The 19,054-nt window shown below is 37.3% G+C and overlaps 1 protein-coding gene across 1 annotated transcript in view; it reads left to right on the top strand.

The window, feature by feature from the left end:
• The window catches only part of PLCZ1 (phospholipase C zeta 1), a 45,534-nt gene that overhangs the window by 25,223 nt on the left and 1,257 nt on the right, over window positions 1-19,054 (top strand). The window contains exons 8-12 of the mRNA XM_063155892.1: window positions 428-584; window positions 2,269-2,385; window positions 11,950-12,122; window positions 15,098-15,230; window positions 16,680-16,829. Coding sequence (XP_063011962.1) covers window positions 428-584; window positions 2,269-2,385; window positions 11,950-12,122; window positions 15,098-15,230; window positions 16,680-16,829 — 730 coding nt within the window. The remainder of the gene's footprint in view (window positions 1-427; window positions 585-2,268; window positions 2,386-11,949; window positions 12,123-15,097; window positions 15,231-16,679; window positions 16,830-19,054) is intronic.

Raw genomic sequence — 19,054 nt, 5'->3', positions numbered from 1 at the left:
TCCTGTTATTCTACATTTTATAGATGAGTTTATGCTGTTGGTCCTTTCTAGTATTTCATATATTTACAAATAGAAAGTTGGAGGTATATTTTTAAGGAGTAATGTTAAAAGCCAAGAAAAATGATGTTATTGCAAACATCTTAGAAGCAGGAAAACTGTAAAGCTATGCAGAATATTCTGCTAGGAAGCATCTCTCCACTCACCCTATGATTACTATGATGAACATGAACAAAATAACCTCAATTTTCTCTCACTAGATCAAATCTCACTATTAAAGGTCATATTTATTAAATTCATTAACTGTGGCATCTTTTCTCATGCTTTATGCATCCAAAATTATTGTTTCTGTGAATTATTAATAATAATAATAATGAAATATGCATTATTGTGACTTTTTTTATTCCATTATTCATCTGATGATTATTAGGTGCAGAAGACAAAGATTGCCCTTGCATTGTCAGACCTTGTGGTTTATACAAAATCTCAGAAGTTTGTGGGCTTTGAGCATTCCATGCAGTTTCAGAAGTGCTGGGAAAATAATTCCATCGGAGAGTCTCGAGCACGAAAACTTGCAAGAGTTTCAGGTAATTTCTTTTGAGTTAATTAGTTTAAAGTTACTTGTTGCTATGGTTCACTGCTTAGGCATTGGAAGGGTAAAAATTTTATGAAACAACTGCTGTCTGATTTTATTTGGCTCTTTGTATAATACTGTTTTAGAAATGTCCTTTGAATAGCATTTTTGAAAATTTCTGTTGGTTTTGTGGGGAAAATTGAAATTCAACTTTGTTTTAATTCCGTGTATTTTTATAAGAACAAATATTAACACAGTCTACAAAATAAATGTCTGCCTTTTGATTCATTGTTTTCTGCATCAAATAATTTAAGAGTTCAGCCAGTACTTGAAAAAGTGTGGAATAAATTTCACTCCTCCCCCTCCCCCCTTCCCAAAATCTGGGCTGAAAAAGTGGAGTTGGCTTGGCAGTGCCCCGGCTTTGGTGAGAGCTGCAGATAAGAGCCCACATTAAAGGGCTGGATAAAGCCCAGAGCAGGCAGTTTGCTCCACTGGAGCACACCTTTCATCCCAGCCAAGCTGGGCTATTCCAAACCCATTCTGGCTTGGGGCATCTCCGTTTGGTGGAGGCAGCACAGTGCAGCCTCTGCTGTTCTAGCTCCAGCTGCCTGCCCGGGGCTCTGGGGGTGTGGAGAGCAGAGATCACCGGCTGTGACAACGACAGTGACAATGACAATGGCAATGGCAATGACAATGACCCCTGCCACATGCCCATTCACTCGGGGCCAGCCCTGCTGCACCCACCCACTTTGTGGAGGCGCTTCAGGGCCTGGTGAGGTGAATGATGCATCAAAAAGGATTTTACAGCCATCCACAGGGAGTCCTCTCTGTTCCTCCAGCACTCCAGGGAATATAAAACTAATTCTATAACTCCCCCTCTCTCTAAAAAACCACCCCCAAACAACAAACCCAACCAAACAAAACCCCTAAACAAACAAAAAATTATGAGAGGAGAATGGAATATATCCATTCCATTCATCCAGAGAGATGAGCCTGGAAATGTAGATTTTTGGTGAATAACTAAATATTGTGTAGATAGAAGTCATCTGGAGCTTCCCACATCTGTGTAGTCCATGCCTGCATATGAGAAAGGAGGGAACACAGCCAGCAGAAGGAAAAACAATATTCATGAATAGTTAACAACTTCTGAGGCTTATATAAGAATAATTTAAGTGGCTTTAAAAAGTGTGCTGTTCCCTGGTCTCAATATTATTTAGTCATTTTATTTAAATCTCCTAACAGCAAACTAGCCAAGATCATCTAGAGATGATTTTCTCTTTCATTTTGAGCTACTATAGAATGGGGAAACTTTTGTGCAGTTCCCTGTTCTGTGTCTTAGTTTCCCATGAGAACACAGTGGGCTTTAGTGTAGAAATCATATAATTACCCTGTAAAAAGATGAAGAAACAGAATATTCCAGTGAAGGAATGATTTTTGGTTCATGAACTTCTTAAAAAAGTCTGCACTATATACAGGAATGCTGTCAGATTCAAATACATGGAAGATATTAAGGTTCAAAATAAGATTTCAGGCATAGCTCAGAGTGGTCCATGTATTAATGTTAAAATAGAATACATTGATATAATATTGTGTATAAAATTTCTGGATCCAATGACTGCATTTTTATTATTTATTCAAATAGGACCTCTTTGATAGCAAAGGTTTTCTTACCAAGATTTTATCCTTCTGTTTATCAGCTAGCCAGTTTATTGCACATACTACAAGATTTATTACAAGAATTTACCCCAAGGGATCAAGAATGAAATCTTCAAATTACAATCCTCAAGAGTTCTGGAATATAGGGTGTCAAATGGGTATGTATCCTTGCAGAGACTATTGCATTCTAGGCTTTACAAATGCAAGGGTTTCTTGCTTTCTGTAGTATTTTGGTGTTATATAGGTTGCATATTTCCCACCAGTGACATTATTTTAATTTTTTGTTATATAAACTTTTCCTTCAACCCACATCTCCCATTAGTTTTTCATCCCTGGTAGTTGTAAACATCACTTTGTGTTGAATAGCTGTCTCTTATCCCAGATATTTAATTTATTGTACTTTATTAATTTCTTTAAATTATGTTTTTGAATTGGATATTAACTCTAGTGATAATTTAGCATTTTTAAGCTTCCATTACTCAGCAATGGAAGTTTCTTCTGCAGGGTCTCTGGGTTTTCAATGGCTCCTGTGACTTGAGCGGTACAGGGGCAGGAGATGTGAGCACAACCATTGATAGTAGTGCCAGAAATCCCAGAACAGGATATGTTACACAAGGAAACACAAATATTCCTGGTCAGCACCACACCCAGGTTCAGCTGGGAGCTGCTGGGAGCCTCCAGTCTTTATTTAAATGTAACATACATTTAGAATCTTAATTCCCACTGCATAACATATTAGTTTCCTGAGCAACAAAATAAAAATTATTTCTGCTTCTCTTCATTGCAAGTTATTACTTTGAATTTGTTAAAAATAAGCATGGCATTACTTCTGTGGGTACAACAGGCTTTGAAAAACCTGTTACCTATAAGCATTTTGTCCTTTTTTATGGCCTTAGAGACAATTTTACCTTCATCTGTTTGTTCTTCAGTTTGAAAGATTCTCATTACAGAATATTTTTCAATGTCTGCCTGCTACATCTTCTTCAGCCCTAGGTAAAGGAGAGCAGAATAGTTGAGCTTTTTTTTTTTGTTGTTGTTTTGTACTCACAAATATATTCTGTCTTTGAGTCTTGGCCAAGGGCACCTGAGGGAGGCTGCGAGGTGAGCAGGGCACTTTGCTGCAGGCTCCTGGTTTGGAGGTGAAAGGTTTGGATTCACCTTGTTATGTTAAAATACACATTCATCCAAGGACAGGCACAGCTTCCACTCTGCCTGCAGGGCCCTGGAGCTTATGTCACCCTTGTTCCAGGCTGCCTTTCCCACTTCTTTCATTTCTCAGCTCCCCATATATCTCCTGTGACAAGTTACCTTCCCCATCCTGACTGTTTATATTGAGGTAGAGTTTTACATAACTACACAAGGACTACAAAAGTTACTAATTAGTATAAATTTTACTTGTTTCTGTGTCCTTATAAATGCTTATTTGCAGTACAGATTTGGACTTGGGCTGGGCTATCCAAGTATCTTCTCATTACCACACTGTGTGAAATTGGTTTGATTATGTTCTGTCCTTGTGGTTCATCCACACTTAGTGTAATTTCTGGATTATTGACTGAGGTGCTGCACTCTCTGTATGCTATCATTGCTATCTACACTCCATACTGCCATTAAAAAACTAGTAAGTTTGTTCCATGCTTAGAGGAACAACCAGCCAGAGGTCCTTAATTTCAAATGGAATTAATCTCCCAGTTTTATCATGCTGCAATTTACTAGTTTGCTTTCTGGCCTGTAAATCTGCACACTTATCTTTGAAAGAATATCCATTTGTTAGATCACAGACAGGGCTGAAGTCTTTCAAGATTACTATACTGATTGTTTACTCAGAGTATACTTTAATGAGAAGTCATTCTAAACATTAGTATGCAAAACATATGACTTCTGGTGCATAGGGAGTTTGGGCCCCTTCCTGGAAGAATGAAAAATATGTAGGAAGTGGTTAGATCTGCTCTCTTGGTCACTTCATTTGCATCTTCACTCAAAACCCCCTCCATTTTTCACATGGGAATAGGCTGATTAAAACAAATTCTCCACATATATAATTTCCAAGCCATGTTAGATCTATTCTTAATTCCCTAATCTGCTTCAGATAAGTGTTTGGCAGAACTACAGCTGCTCTCCACAATGCAACTCCCAGAGTGAGTGTATCAGTGAACATTCTGCTGATGTCCTTCCACTGATTTAACACAGTTTTGATTTTTTATGTCTGTCCCATGTCTCTATAATTCACACACTTTTTGCGTGTGTGAATTATAGAGACATGGGACAGACATACACACTCTGCCTTTGTATTTTACACCCCATGCACAGAAGTGATCCCTCCAGATCCCTTCTGCCACTTCCCTAAAACTCTTCAAAGGACTCTCAGGTTTCCCCTATGCCACCTATTCCCCTCCTTACCTCCCTTCTCCTCCCCACACCTGCAAGTTTGCCTTCAAGTTCCTTTAACATCCATAACTTCTTCTGGCTGGGCAAAGAAAATGTATTAGGTTTTGTTCAAACCTAACATATAATACTGCCTGCCAGGCCTCTGCATCCTGTAATTATGAGAATTGAGTTATTCCTTCACTTCCCTTTAGTGATGGACCCAAAACAGTCTCTCTCCTGTACCTTGCCAGCAATTTTCTCTAAATTGCTTGGAACATATTAACTTGGAGCAGGCTGGCACTCAGCTAAAGCAGGATGAAATGGTCCAACAGGCTCAAGATTTGTTGGGGCTGAGGATGGGACATGTAATTGTGTAAACCTAATTTCCAGAGGAAGACAAGTTAAAAAGCTCACTGAAAAGTACAGAGTTTCCACAAAATAGCTTTTGGATATCGCTGTGCACTCCCTGTCTGTTCTCTGAAAATGGAGACTCATAAGAACAGGAGGTTTTGTGAAAAAAAAACCAACCCCACTTTTCATAGTCTGTGAAAATTAGTATGCCTTCTGCATACAGCTGCAGTGAGACACTGGAAAGAACTGGTTTGGTGTATCCATGTCTCCTTTTTCTTTAGTAAATAAAATTAAACGGGAAGATTTATGCAGGGGAAGAAAATTCAGGGCAGTTATTTAAATAAACTGAAGGCAGTTGTTTTATATCAATTGAGAAAAACAACAAAAAATCTGAAACAAAAGAGAGCCTCAGTGAAAATAAAAAAAAGACTTAATTATCCTTTTGAATATGGCATTTCCATGCAGTAGGAAATGTTATAAATGTATCAAAGCACTCTACAGGAATGACCAAAACATGTCATAAGTTACAGGAGAAAGCCATGGTGTGGTAGGTACAGAATTTTGTTTCAGAAGATCCTATATGTGCTTTTTGGAGTGTGCATGAAATTTATATGCTGCTGTGAAAATTGTACTTGGATGATGGGTTTTTTCTTACTGTAGGTTTTGTCTTGGCCTGTGACACTGAAATGCAGCTTGGCAGTTTTTTTCACATCTGTTTTGTGGCTCAGTCTTGTGCGCAAAAATATGACAAAATATGAAAAGAGGAGGGATAAAGAGCTCTCTAACCAGTTCTGATTTCAATCTCTGAAGCAACCAAGGGAAAAGTTAGCAACAATTTTGGTATGCCTCACCTGTGCAAATCAAAATGGCTCAAATCTGACCCTGCTTGGGTGCTGTGTCAATAACTATATTATTGCTGCCTTCTATTGGCTTTAATAGCCCAAAAGTACCTCCTTGGGAAGTGAAAAACTAGAGAAATCTTTTTTTTTAATGTTGTCCCTTGAACTTCATTGATTTGATCCCCACTAAGAGTGAAGTGGTGCAGCTAATTCAAGTGTAGACCTCTACAAGATGGGTGGGACAATATGATTCTACATATGAAGCTCCCCAAATGCACTCAACTTTCCTTTGGAATGGTTCCCAAGGTTAGGAGCTGTTTTGGATGAAGGTTTCATGTTTCTTCTGCAGAAATGTGCCTGCTGCCAGGTTTATGAAAAAGCTCTTGGGCTACTCTGTAGCCTGATTCTTTTTAGGCAGTTTTTGGTGTGTGGAATAGATACCGGGACTTCACTTAAAAGCAAAGAAACATTGAAATTCCATTTTATCAGTTTTTCCAGCTGTCTTCAGTGCAGACAACCAATAGAGTAGTAAATAATTCATGTGGAGTCTAATAAATTTTAAAAGAAGATGGGGGGGAAAAAATTGCAGGAACGCAATTGTTTCTGAAGTCCTTGCAGATCTTGTTCTAAAATCTGTCAGTGATTCAGACTAAAACAGGAAGGGAAGTTGATAATATTCACTGTTCTGCCAAGAATCACAAGTTAAATAATTTTTTAAAAATTGGAAAAATTTCAGGTGTAAAATTGGTCAAATGACAGTCAAAAGATGCTCAGCCTTACACTAAAGTGTGACTTTCAGACTGATACATTAATTAAATAGCAAAAATCAATTTAGATTTTTAGACTTGATAATTTATCAGAAATACTTTACGTACTTTTCCCATGAGAACCTCACAAGAGAGGATCCCTACTTAAACCCTTCGCAGATATGCTGGGACAATGGATGACTCAATCACCTGACATCTTTTTTTCCAGTAGAACCACTTGTAATTAAGTAGGAACAATGTCAGCAATTATGAAGTGTATGACTGAATTCTTCACATTTCTTTTGACAGTATCTTTGGAGCCACAGTATTAAATTGGCCCAAAGACAATTAAAAAAAACATTATAAGCATATTATGTCACAGTTCTGCATTTATTCAGTTCTCAGAAGAGCAGTCCCTCTTCCTCCCTCACATTGTAAGTCATTCATAAATCAATTTTCTGTAGAATAAAAACAACCATTTCAAAATGTGTAGGTGAAAAATAAAGCCAGGAATTATCATTAAGCTTAATAAAATTTGGAGTCTGTTAGGGGAGGGAAAAAAATAACAGTTTGACTGATTGATTTTTTTTTGCCAGGAAGAGAGATGAGATTTTGTATGCCAAAATTTATCCTGTCCATAGAAGCTTGTAAGGGAACCAATAGTATATATATATATATATGTAGGAAAAAAATGGGTTTTTTCTTTATATTTGGTCAGGTAGACCAAAGTCCTTGTTCATAAAGTTTGTGTGGGTCTCACCTATTTACAGGTTTACTCTCTTTCACATTGAAGACCTTCCCCCTTGTCCTGTCATGCCCTTGTAAACAGTCAAATAGTCTTGTTCTATCTTTCTTGGACTCCTGAGATATTTCTGTAAATTTGGGCAGTGATGGATTGGGTGCAGCTGTGACCTGCATGTGAGAAGAAAGCCTAGACAGCCCATGCCAGCCTGGAGTGCTGATGTGGAATGAAATGCAGTGTCCTCAAATCCAAGCACATTGATCATCTCATGGCCAATGGCAGCACTCCAGACCTTTGGGATACAGGCCTGTTTTCAATAGGATTTCCCAGGCTGTGTGCAATTCAGTTCTGATTTTGAATATCTAAGGCATAGATTTTTTTGTTGCATTCATTGTGAGTGGCCCACTTTAAGAACACAGACAATTGGAAAGAGCTGAGAGGAAGGCAACAAGGCTGATAAAAGTGTGATCTATTAAATCTCTTTAGATTCAAATGAGTGAGGTGAATCATGGAGATAGAAAGCACTGAGTGCTTTTTGCATATGGTATTTTTTGAAATGGCATAAAATTCATACACTTTGAGATGCATTTTTAAATGGCATAAAATGCAATTAAGAAACTCATTTTAAGAAAAATTGGTGATAAATGTGTCCTTATCCATTTTAAAATCTTCCCATTTGAATGGGAAAATACATTAAACCTTATGGTTGTAATATAGGTAATAGAACCAGGAAGCAAAGAACAAAAGATAAAAAAATACATTTTAAAAGTTCCACTAGGACTATTAATAAGAGGCAGGATAACAGACAAAGGATGTGCAGTTTTTCTCAGCTGCCCTAAAATCATATTCACAGTGCTCATTTGGTTTTAAAAAGCTTTTGCTTTTAGATTATAAATCAATTATGTCTTGTGGTGCTTATGAAAGGTGCTGTATATGAATATTTAGAATGTCTTTAGTTCTGCACTTGGTTATGGGACTGACTTCAGATAACTGCTTGTGATACAGAGTTTTGGGGTCAAAAATAGTACTGCTCTGTGTATTATGGAATGGCTCATCTTTTTTGGAGCTGGGCTATTTCCTACCTTCCATTTGCTCTATGAAGTTATATAAGTTATTTACTATATAAGTTATTTGCTCTATGAAGTTATTTACCCCTGGGGCTTACTGGCACAACCATGGCAGCTTTGGTGCTTTGCAAGATGATTTGATTATGGAATACTCTGATCTGAAGGGGACTTAGCCTCGTGGTTCTAGGAATACTTAAATCCATTTCAGGTGCAGGAGTCACACTGAGGAATTCCTTTGCTCAGGTCGTTCCTCAAGCCCAGGTTTTGCTGTTCTGCTTTGATTTTGAGTCAATATTAAAGGCTTTTGGTGCTTAATGAAAGGACTAAGGAAAAAGTTTAATGTACACAGTGTTAAAGATGCCTTTACTTCCCCATGAAAACCATACATTGAGATTATGTACTGCTCAGATGGTTTCACTGCAAGCTCATTTAGACTCATTTCCAAAAGAAACTGTCAGTTTAAATCTCTCTTCATACATGCATTAAATTTATATTGTTTCATAAAACAACAGTACAAAGGATGTTATTGACAGTTCTGCTCTTGAATTCAGCAAAGCTAAAATGAAACACTGGGTAGAAATTCAGGGTTGTTTGCAGAAAGATGTTGCTCAGCCCATGCTGCTAGGCATAGCTTTTGGTTTATGATCCTTGCCATTTTTCAAGAAGTGTTAGGGCTATAACTGCACCTGATTAAAAAGAAAAACTGTGCATCAATGCACCATAAAGCAGTGCCCTGGGAGGCCCCAAGCAGCTATGAACCCTGTGAACAGTTTTAGTAGAGGTTTCCATCTCAGAGAATATGACACAAAATCTCACATTTGCTTAATCACCTTAAAACTTGCAACGCAAAGAAACCAGCAGGTAAATGAAAACTACTGTTCCATATGTTTTTTAACTTATTCTAAGGTCAAATTAAATTAAGTGAAAACACAGCGCTGATGTTTGAAGATATGAACCCATAATAACATTGCTCTTCACTTGTGTTGCAAAAGTAATTTTCCTAATATGATAAAATATAAAGTATTCTCATTTTCTTGTTGCTGTTGTTACATCAGATTTTCCAGCTTAGTCGCCTATAAAGCTTGGTAAATTTAGCAGTAGTCTCATTATGTGCAATCATGTAATTTGGTTCATCATGTAGAAGCTGCTATTTGAAGCTGACTGTTCAATGTGCCTAATTTCAGTTGCACTTTTAAACCCACATATTCTGAAAGTGTGGCACAGGAATCACCTGAGGACTGAGAGGTCCTGGGTTATCTGTGGTTCAGACTTCCAGGGGCCTCAGGGTTTGCAGCTCTTGTAGCATCCTCTGCACAGCTTGATTCAGTGTATTAAAATATGACAAGCATCATAGAGCACCAAATCTGGGGCTGTTTCTGGATGATGTGCTGATCATGAAAAGCAAATTGTGAATTACTGCCAAAACCATACCAAGAAAATACTTACCCTGTTTAAAAAAGGCAATGGTGTGCAAAGGGCAATATGAACACTGTGAAGTTTCAATTCTGTTGTTAAAGTTAAAACAGATTTCCTGTGTATGTTAATATAAAATCATGTCTGCATCTACATTAACACTTAGTTCCAAGTGGGACTGCATGTTGTGTTTTGCTGTTTCACATTTTTTTTTGTTTGTTTGGGGTTTTTCTAGACAGAGTTTCCAGTTGCTCCTACTTGCTGCATATTGGTTCATGATGCAGAGCAATCTTTACTAGCACAGATGGGATTCCTGTCAGATTAAATAGCTGATGCACTCTGGGAGCACTTCATATATTCCACCCATTAATTGGTTTTGAGGCTATGGAGCCAGGCCCGAGCTCTTCAGAAGTAACCCTACCAAAAAACACGTGTAGTGCAAATATCAGGTCCATTGTACCAGCTGCTTCATTCCTGTTTGTGTTATTTGTTACAAAACATTTTAAAAGGATCATCAGAGCAATGAAGGAACAAATAATTTTTGCATGAAAACAATTCTGTGTGTTTTCCTCCTGCGATAAGGATTTTTGCATTATGTCAAACGTTGATTCAATACATTCATATTATCTCATAGGAACAGGTAATAATGTCCTCTTCATGAATTATTATGAGGAGTCACTTGAACTGCTTAAAGTCTTCTTTTTTCATTCCTACCAAACCACCAGTTTAAGTAAATGACTTCTTATCACTGTCTGTTTAACACATGTCACAGGTTCATAATGCCATCATTCACTGCTGATTTGACTTCTGCATTTTCTATTTTGAACGTGACAGGAAGCTCCAATGTACTGGAATAGGGGAAAATTTCATTAAACAGGTCTATTTCAATGTTGGCTTTATCTCATGAATTACAATATCCTGTTGATGAGAAATGTGATATTTTATTATTGGTACTGCAGCATACCAAAAATGTTTTGAACTGCCAAGGAAAGGAAAATCTGTCAGGCGTATTTTTGCAATAATCACCAGTACTGGAGGATTAAACTCCAAGAAAATGTGTGCTCACATAAATTTAAGAACACTTTAAATTGCTTCTAGTTCTATAAACTTCTATTGCATTTTCACTGGGTGTTCTAACAGTAAACTAAAGCTTCTTAATCTTCTGGGTGAGATGTTTTTTTGATGAATTCTGCACCATAACTAAGGTTGGATACAATCCTGTGGTTTTGACTTCTGCACCAGAACTTTGTTAGCAGCTTTGGAGGGCAGGGTCTTGCTGCTCTAGAGAAACTAGGATGTGAATTCAGGTTTTAGGGAGAAAAAGGATCTCTCATTTCATATTCTCCTAGGTCTAATTTAGAAAGAAAAGGGAAAACAGATAGAGCAATGTAAAAATATCTATAGGGTAATTCTTAAAATGGGGTGCAGTTGTAAATAGTGTGCTGCTTTTGTGCACAAATAATTATGGGTGTATGAGTATGGGGATTTTTGAAGGGATTTTGAATGAGTTAGAGATGGAATTTCTGAGTTGTTTTCATGTGATTTATTTTTCTTATCGTCTACATAAATAGGAAGGGTGAGTTCAGCTCACATCTTTATGGTTTAGAAGGTTACAAGACTCCTAGTTATAAGAACTTTTAAGGATTTATTGATTAATAAACCACTGTTAATAACCACTGTTAATAAAGATATTTATGTTTTTGACCTAATCCTTAAATATTTCATCTTATGGACTCATGTTAAAGTGTAAGCTGTAAGCTTTCTTAGCCAATCATGTTATGACATATAAACTTACAGTACTAAACTGTAAGCATTCTAAACTCCTTGTTTACCTCTGTAACGACTTTTATTTTTTCTATATCTTAAACTCTAAAACTCTAAACTTTCTTCTTCTTAATTTGATGTGTTTCTGCTTTAAACTATAAATCCACATTCTCTCTTCTGGAACTTAAATTTGGAAACTTTTTCCAAGATCTCAAATAGAATCCTGTGTTTAATTCTAAGCTTTGGCTTACTGAGAATTCCTTACATTTCAGATTCCAGCAATTGAGTATCACTTAATTTAAGGGAAATAGCAGGATCTTACATATGAATTGAGAGATATAGATACCTTAAGCTCATTTGCTTTTTTAAAAATATTTGTTTTATAAAATGTTATCAAACCTAATTCACTAAAATCAATATTGTTCTAATTTTCCAGTGGCCCTAAACTTCCAAACACCGGGCCCATTCATGGAATTGCAAGATGGAAAATTCCTGGACAATGGTGGTTGTGGCTATGTGCTGAAACCTGCATTCCTGAGGGATCGCAATACCACATTCACACCCCGAAATGTGGGAGCACACAGCAAACCAATGTCTCTGTCAATAAGGGTAAGGTTACTGAAGTGTTGCTTGGTTCCATAAAAATGGGAAAACAAATATTATGTAGTTCAGATGCAATTGTAACCTATTTTTTTTTCCATTTTATTCTCATTCCTGTTTGTTGGGAATTAATATTTTCAACAAGAAAGGTAAAACTCTCATATAGTATCAACTACTGCTTGGATACTTTCCAGTCTGTATCTCACTTATGTTTGCTAAAAATATGTAAGAGTTCAGAGCCTCTAAGAGTCTGTAAAAATACATGATTTTTCAGTATGCTGTATAAAGAAATATAAATAATGGAGCTGACAAATGGACCAGTTAATTGTGCTTGTGGAAACTGAGCTGAAAACACAGAAATCAAATGTGCACTTTGGGTGTTATTTCTTTCAATATCAATAATACCATGTGTACTATTATTATGCTAATTGAGAAATGGAAAATTTAAAGATAAGATAGGAAGCTTTAGGCTTTTTTTAAGTCTCATTATCTTCCTATGCATATATTAAAGATTATTTATAATCCTAAAATGGTATAAATAAGTGTGAAAGGAGGAATGAATTAATAAGTCTTTGAATTATTTCTACTTCTCCCAAATTATAATGTGATTTACGTCCCAAAAATACTAGAAATACATGTCATTTACAAATAAATGGTTCGAAAAGCCCTTTTTTTTTGAGATAAAGTAGATTTTATAATTGTTCACTAATTAGAAAACTCCCTTTTCCCAATGAAAAAGTAATATTTCTGAATACACAGAATACCACTGGCATAAATGCTATTTAATTAGCATATAATTAGTGTGTAATTGCTATTTTGTTTCTTTCAGACTAATAAATAGTGGAGATAAAGCAATAGTTAGTGACAATTATAAAATACTTACATAATGCACACACCTAATCAAGAACATTTTAGTGTTCTGACAGTGAGCATACCAATTGTGAAAAGACATTGCTGGATGATTTCAGGCAGCCAGGCAAATGCATCACTTATTTTAGCCCTAATTTGGATGAAGCTGGAATTAGGATGAGGAGAAACCCTGAATTGTAATGCAGGAGACAGAAAAAAATCATTGTCAGTGCAAAGGAAGTGTCTGAGCTTGGAAGGAGCTGGAGAAGAGAAAGGCAGTGTTTTAGACTGAGGACTTTAGACTGAGACTACAGGCTGGTAGAGCAGCAGTGGCATCCCACTGGCTGAGGCACTGAAGGGCACAGAGAGCCCCATTCATTCTCAGCAGCAAAAACCAGGAAATGGTGGTTGAAGGCAAAAGGAATTGGGAGCAGGAGTCAAAGGAAAAGCAGCTTCTGCTGGAAAAGTTACTAACTGGATGAATGGACAAATGATTTAACAAAAAGCAAAGATATAAAACATCCATGGGACAAATCTCTCAGAATGAATGAATAAAGTACAGAAAAGTCACATAGGGCCTGATTTTACTGAATTCATTATCCTCAACCTGATATGCCACAATTCCCATCAAGAGGCATGGAGCTTTTGAAGCACAGAGATATTCAAGGTGCTTCATAAAGAGTCTTCTCAGCCTAACAATTTTTATGTCTCTGCAGCACCTTGGATCTCAAACATGGATTGGATTTATGTATTTGGGTCCTAGTGTGCTCAAAAGAACTCAGTCTTTTCCCACCCCAGGGGAAATGCTGGCTCTAGCAATGGCTCATGCCTTGCCAAAAGCACTCAGGACATGGCAAGGAATCTCCCAGGTTCCCAGTGGGCAGCCCATCAGGGATTGCAAAGCTTTCTGGTGAAGGCTGTAGCTATTCACTAGGAAGAAAGGACATCAGTGTTTGCCAAGGCTCAAATATTTCAGACTATAACTTCTCTTTGAGCAAGGTGTTACAGAAAATACCTAAGCAAAAGCTGGAATTTGTGGGTTTTGATTGTTTGGGCGGTTGACAGGGGAATAAGAAACTCTTATGATGCTTAGTCCTGAGACCAGGATCAGGGGTCATATCTTGCAGCTGTGTTTTCAGGCTTGTAGATCTCTCCCAAGACATTTCATACACTGATTTCTAAAAAGCTGATTACTGCACAGATGTTTACTCTTTCCTAGGTGTCCTGAAATATAGATAGAAAGCAGACAAAGTTGTGACTTTCAGAAGTCCTTTCTTAGGCTGGGTGCCAGATTACAGGGCAGTCTGAGACAAAATTTCCAGGTAGCTAACTAAATTAAGGAGAAAAACATCAGGAAGCTCACTAAATGAGGAGTTTTTGTGTTACTGTGTGAGACATGAGGCACAGGTGAGGGAGTCTGCTACACACCCTGTAGCACAGTGCAGATGTCACCGTGGGTCTTGATGCTGATCCACTCCCCACAGACTGGAATTCATGATCTTGATAGTAGAAAATGTAAAAATCACTGTAGACTGATTCCTCCAATGTTATTATTTTGCATGGTTACAAAATAGAATTTTTATGTGCAGCTATTGAGTAAAAACCCCTGAAAAATATCATTTAAAATATGGTATCAGTTTAATATATATATATACATATATATAGTTAGTGACATATATATTATATATTTATTATTCACATATATATTTATATATTTAATTATTTATATATTTTTTTATTTATAAAGAGGGTGGTGAAACACTGGCACAGGCAGCCCAGAGAGGCTGTATGTGTCCCATCTCTATAACCATTTTAGGTCAGTTTGGACTGGGCTTGGAGCAATCTGATTTAATTAAAAATGTTCCTAAATATATGAATGTTCCTATATATATATGAATATATCCTAATATATATATTATATAAATATATACCACAATATTTCTAAAAATTTATCAACAAATTAAGTTAGATGAAATCCATATTATTGATTCCATTGTATTTAATATGTCTTTAATACATCAGTTTATGGCTGGTATATCCTTAAAATAATTTCTTATGAAAGGTATTTCTATTATGGTTACTATATGGCTGTGAATAGTTCATTCAGTTATTTCAATATAACTTTAATTTTCCAGCTGATCAGTGGCCATCAGTTACCACCCAGTGCCATGTCAAAGACCAACAAAGCTGACCCCACGGTGCAGATAGAAATCTATGGTGTGCCAGAGGATCAAGCCAAAAAGAGATCTAGTGTTATAAAAAGCAATGGTGAGCAGCAGTCTGATTCTCTTGGCTGTGAACAAAGCACAACAACATTTTATAAGGAATCACCAAGGAATTGTTATAGAGAATGCAATTATTTATCTCTAGACTAGGATTTCCTGGCACAAAATCTGTAGCAGAAGTTCATGCTGTGTGCCATTTTTCTAGACTGGTAGGTTAAGGAAGCACAAACTCCTAGCTGGGATTTTATTTGCACACTGCTGTGGGCTCATCCTGGACAGCAGCTCAGCTCCACAGAGCTGATTGCCTGCTCTCCCCCAGCTGGATGGGAAGAGGGCTGGAAGGGCCAAAATGAGAAAACCCATGGGTTGGGAAGACAGTTTATAGGTAAAGTAAAAGCTGCTTTACACACAAGCAAAGCAAAATAAGGAATTCATTCACCACCTCCCATGGGCAGGCAGGGGTAGAGCCATTCCCAGGGAAACAAGGGTTCATTATGGAGCTTTGTGTTACTTGGGAAGAGAGACAGTGAATGCCCTCCCTTCCTGCTTTCCCCAGCTGTGAGGACACCACCCTTGCTAAGGAACATCCCTTTGCTCAGCTGGGCTCAGCTGTCCTGAGGCTGCTTTGCACAGTGAGAAAGACAAATCTCAACATTGTGTGGGCCCAGCTCAGCAACAGCTCAAACTGCTGTGTAATCAGCACTGTTTGGGTTAAAAATCCAAAATGCTGCACCATAGGGGTTGATATGAAGAAAATTAATCCTATCCCAGCCTAAACCAATAGACAAATTGGTAAATTTAGACTTTTTTTTCTTAAGCAATCACTGTAACTTCATCACTTGTCTCATTTGAAGTTTCTAGTAGGAGTAATCCCTTAATTGCTTGACAGGTGAAGTGTGTACTCTTTGTTGCTGTCCTTGAGCACTCCCTTATCTTTATAATATAGATCTTCTTGATGTCTCAGACTACAACTTCCCTGTGATCTCCCTTTTTCTGTATCTCTGTCTTCTATGCTTACTTTTTCTTTTTATTTAGATGGCTGCTGTTTTAAATCAGCCCCTGAATTTCTTTTCTCTGTAGGAACATTGCTAAAGACAAAGTAACACCTTCTGTTCCACATTCTTTTTTTGTCTTTCTAGTCAAGTGAGTGTTTTACTACCTGAATTTATTTACTCACTGTGAAAGGACAAACTTTGGCAAAAGCATGAAACTGGTATGGCCATAGGAAAATTCAGGTTGAGCAGAAGTTCTTAACTTGGCTATCCTTGGCCCATTTTGCTCTCTTTTAAGGGATGACACCAACTGTTTTAGGCTTTTGCACCTCTAGAGTCAGTGGGAGTCTGGTTATTTATTTAAATGGGCACAGATATCTAGGGAAAAAGAATGACTCTTTACCAGTTCAGACTAGTGATAGCAGGTACAATATTTCAGTTACCGAGTAGAAAAAAAGAGAAATCGCATTTGAATCCTGTTTCTTTTCTCTTTGCCTTAGCTTTGTGTCCTAGATGGAATGAAACCTTCTCTTTCAACATCCAAGTTCCAGAGCTGGCAATGATACGCTTCTGTGTGGAGGATGAAGTGTCTCTGGTCAACAAGGACTTCCTTGGCCAATACACTTTACCTGTGATGAGCCTGAATACAGGTAGTACTTTTATGAGAGCCATCTGTAACAGCTTAAAAAAATCTGCAACATTCCAAGCTTTTATTTTTACTGTAGCATTGAGAGAGTACAGCATCATGCCTGTTTTCTAGAGGGAGATTGTCTAACTAAATGAATACATGGCACTCTCTGTTTTTTTTAACTAATTGTATTCTCTGAATGCAAATCCATGGTGTTGAAATCAAAGCAGTATTAATGACAGGTGATTACTCCCACTGCAGTATTCCATTCTAGATGGAAACTGCCCAGGTGGTATTTTAATTCATTGCAAGAAGCGAGACTAGTCAGAATGCTATGAAGGCAGCAGTTTTGTGCAATTCCTACTCAGATAAGTTCAAAATCCAATATCAAATTAAAACAAAACAGGCCACCAAAACTCCCTCAGGTAACCTATCTGCAACTTTTCAGAGTGGTTATAATGGTTATAACAATGGTTATAAATTAGACCAAAGATGGCATTTTTCTTGCTGGATTTTCTTTTGTTAAGGCAGTAGAGTTCCTGGAACCTTTGAAATGAATAGGCTGCACATAAAGAGCAGACACAGAAGTCAATAGGCCAAGGAGAAAGGCTTATGTAAAATGGCTGTTTACTACACTGGCTTTCCAAAGCTGTTTCTGACAAAACAAACAGCTTTTATTAGAGAATAAAGATGCGAAGGCAAAACATTGGAGCTGGCAACAGGCACTGAGCTATTTTATTAAGCTTAACAGGATTTTAAATGGCTTTTTTCCCCTCATGTTTGGAAGTCATAAAGCTGCTTGTGATTCTTAGTTGAGGTTGAGGAGTTATACAAGAACAAAGACATTACTCTTAGAGCTCAGTTGTTTTTCTACAACATAAATTTTTACACTGATAACCTTTTACTTTCCTTTTATTTGTATACTTCTGGATACTGAAAGAAAATTTAACTCACCAACTCACGTCTGAGACAAATTCAAATATCAGGCACTGCTGCTTACAAGTGCTTGTAAAATTATTAATTGAGGCTTTTTAAGATGGCTTTTTTAGTGTGGCTTAATGTCTCTGTAGGATTAATTTTGGTCACAAATTAGGTATTCATATTTTGGAAAAGTAAGAACAGTAGATTTTTGAGGAAATATTTCCAGTGGAGTAATTCAAAATGCTAGGGAATAAGTTTAGGTGCAAAAACTATAATTGATGCCAAACCAATTGCCCCTTAACACAACATGAAAGAAAAAAGTAATTTGCCATCAGGATGGCCAGAAGCCATTAATAAAATGCTTCTAAGAAGTGAAATGATAAATAATTTCAAAATTTATTGCAATGCTTACCATTGAGATCTCTGAAACCAGGTCTGGAATGATGGTTTTGCTTTAGGTACCAAGGCTCTCTAAACAGTGAAATAGGAAAATAATTCTTGCAGAGGGAGTCACAAAAAGAAGACAAGGGAAGAACTGCCTAAAATGCTGAAGGATGAGCTAGGATTTCAGTCTTAGTCCTCAGCACTCCAATTGCTTTAATCTGTGCTACAGGACTGCCCCTCAGTCCCTAGGATTTGTATCCCTGAGGTGTCCCTGAGGGCAAGTTCCTTCCAAAAGCTGAGCAGTGCTTACATCTTTTTATTTTCTTTGTCAGGTAGTGAGAAAAAGTCGTGCCATTTCCTCCCTCCTCTGCATTTTCGTTTGAAAGGATTCAAATCTATACCCACACTGCCTTCCTTTCCCCAGCAGCAGACTCCCAGCTACTTGTAGACTCCACTGGGGAGGAATGTTTGCTGCACAGCTGTAGCAGAATTTGATTTTCCATGTAGTGATTATGTAGCTTTACTCAGAGGGGCTGAAATTGAGAGAAGTTCTCAACCTGGGTGGTTAAAGGCAAATAGAAGGGGAGTTCTCTGTTACAGTCCATGTGCCAATGAATCTGCCATGGAGAATGCTAATACAGGACAGGAACTCAATTATTACCTCCATTATCATCCATGAGTAGTTAATTATTTAATGCAAAATGGAGCAATTTCAATTAAAAAAAAAAAGTTATACTTCTCTCAGGACACTTCGTAGAATATTCTGTAGGTAGGAGCTAGAACACGAGTCTTCAGAAATTAATCTTAGTCCTTGAAGTGTATCTTTGGATAGGAAATCAACCAAGCCTTCCACATACTGTGTGCATGCCTTAAGAACTGATTTAAAATGAAAAGTGTCTGAGACCAGCATTAATATCTGCTGCCCAGAATCTGAACCTTAAA

The sequence above is a fragment of the Melospiza melodia genome, chromosome 4 (assembly GCF_035770615.1).
Source record: "Melospiza melodia melodia isolate bMelMel2 chromosome 4, bMelMel2.pri, whole genome shotgun sequence".
NCBI classification, from domain to species: Eukaryota; Metazoa; Chordata; class Aves; order Passeriformes; family Passerellidae; genus Melospiza; species Melospiza melodia.
The sequence above is the reverse complement of the archived record's forward strand: the minus strand, read 5'-3'. Positions and strand labels throughout refer to the sequence as shown.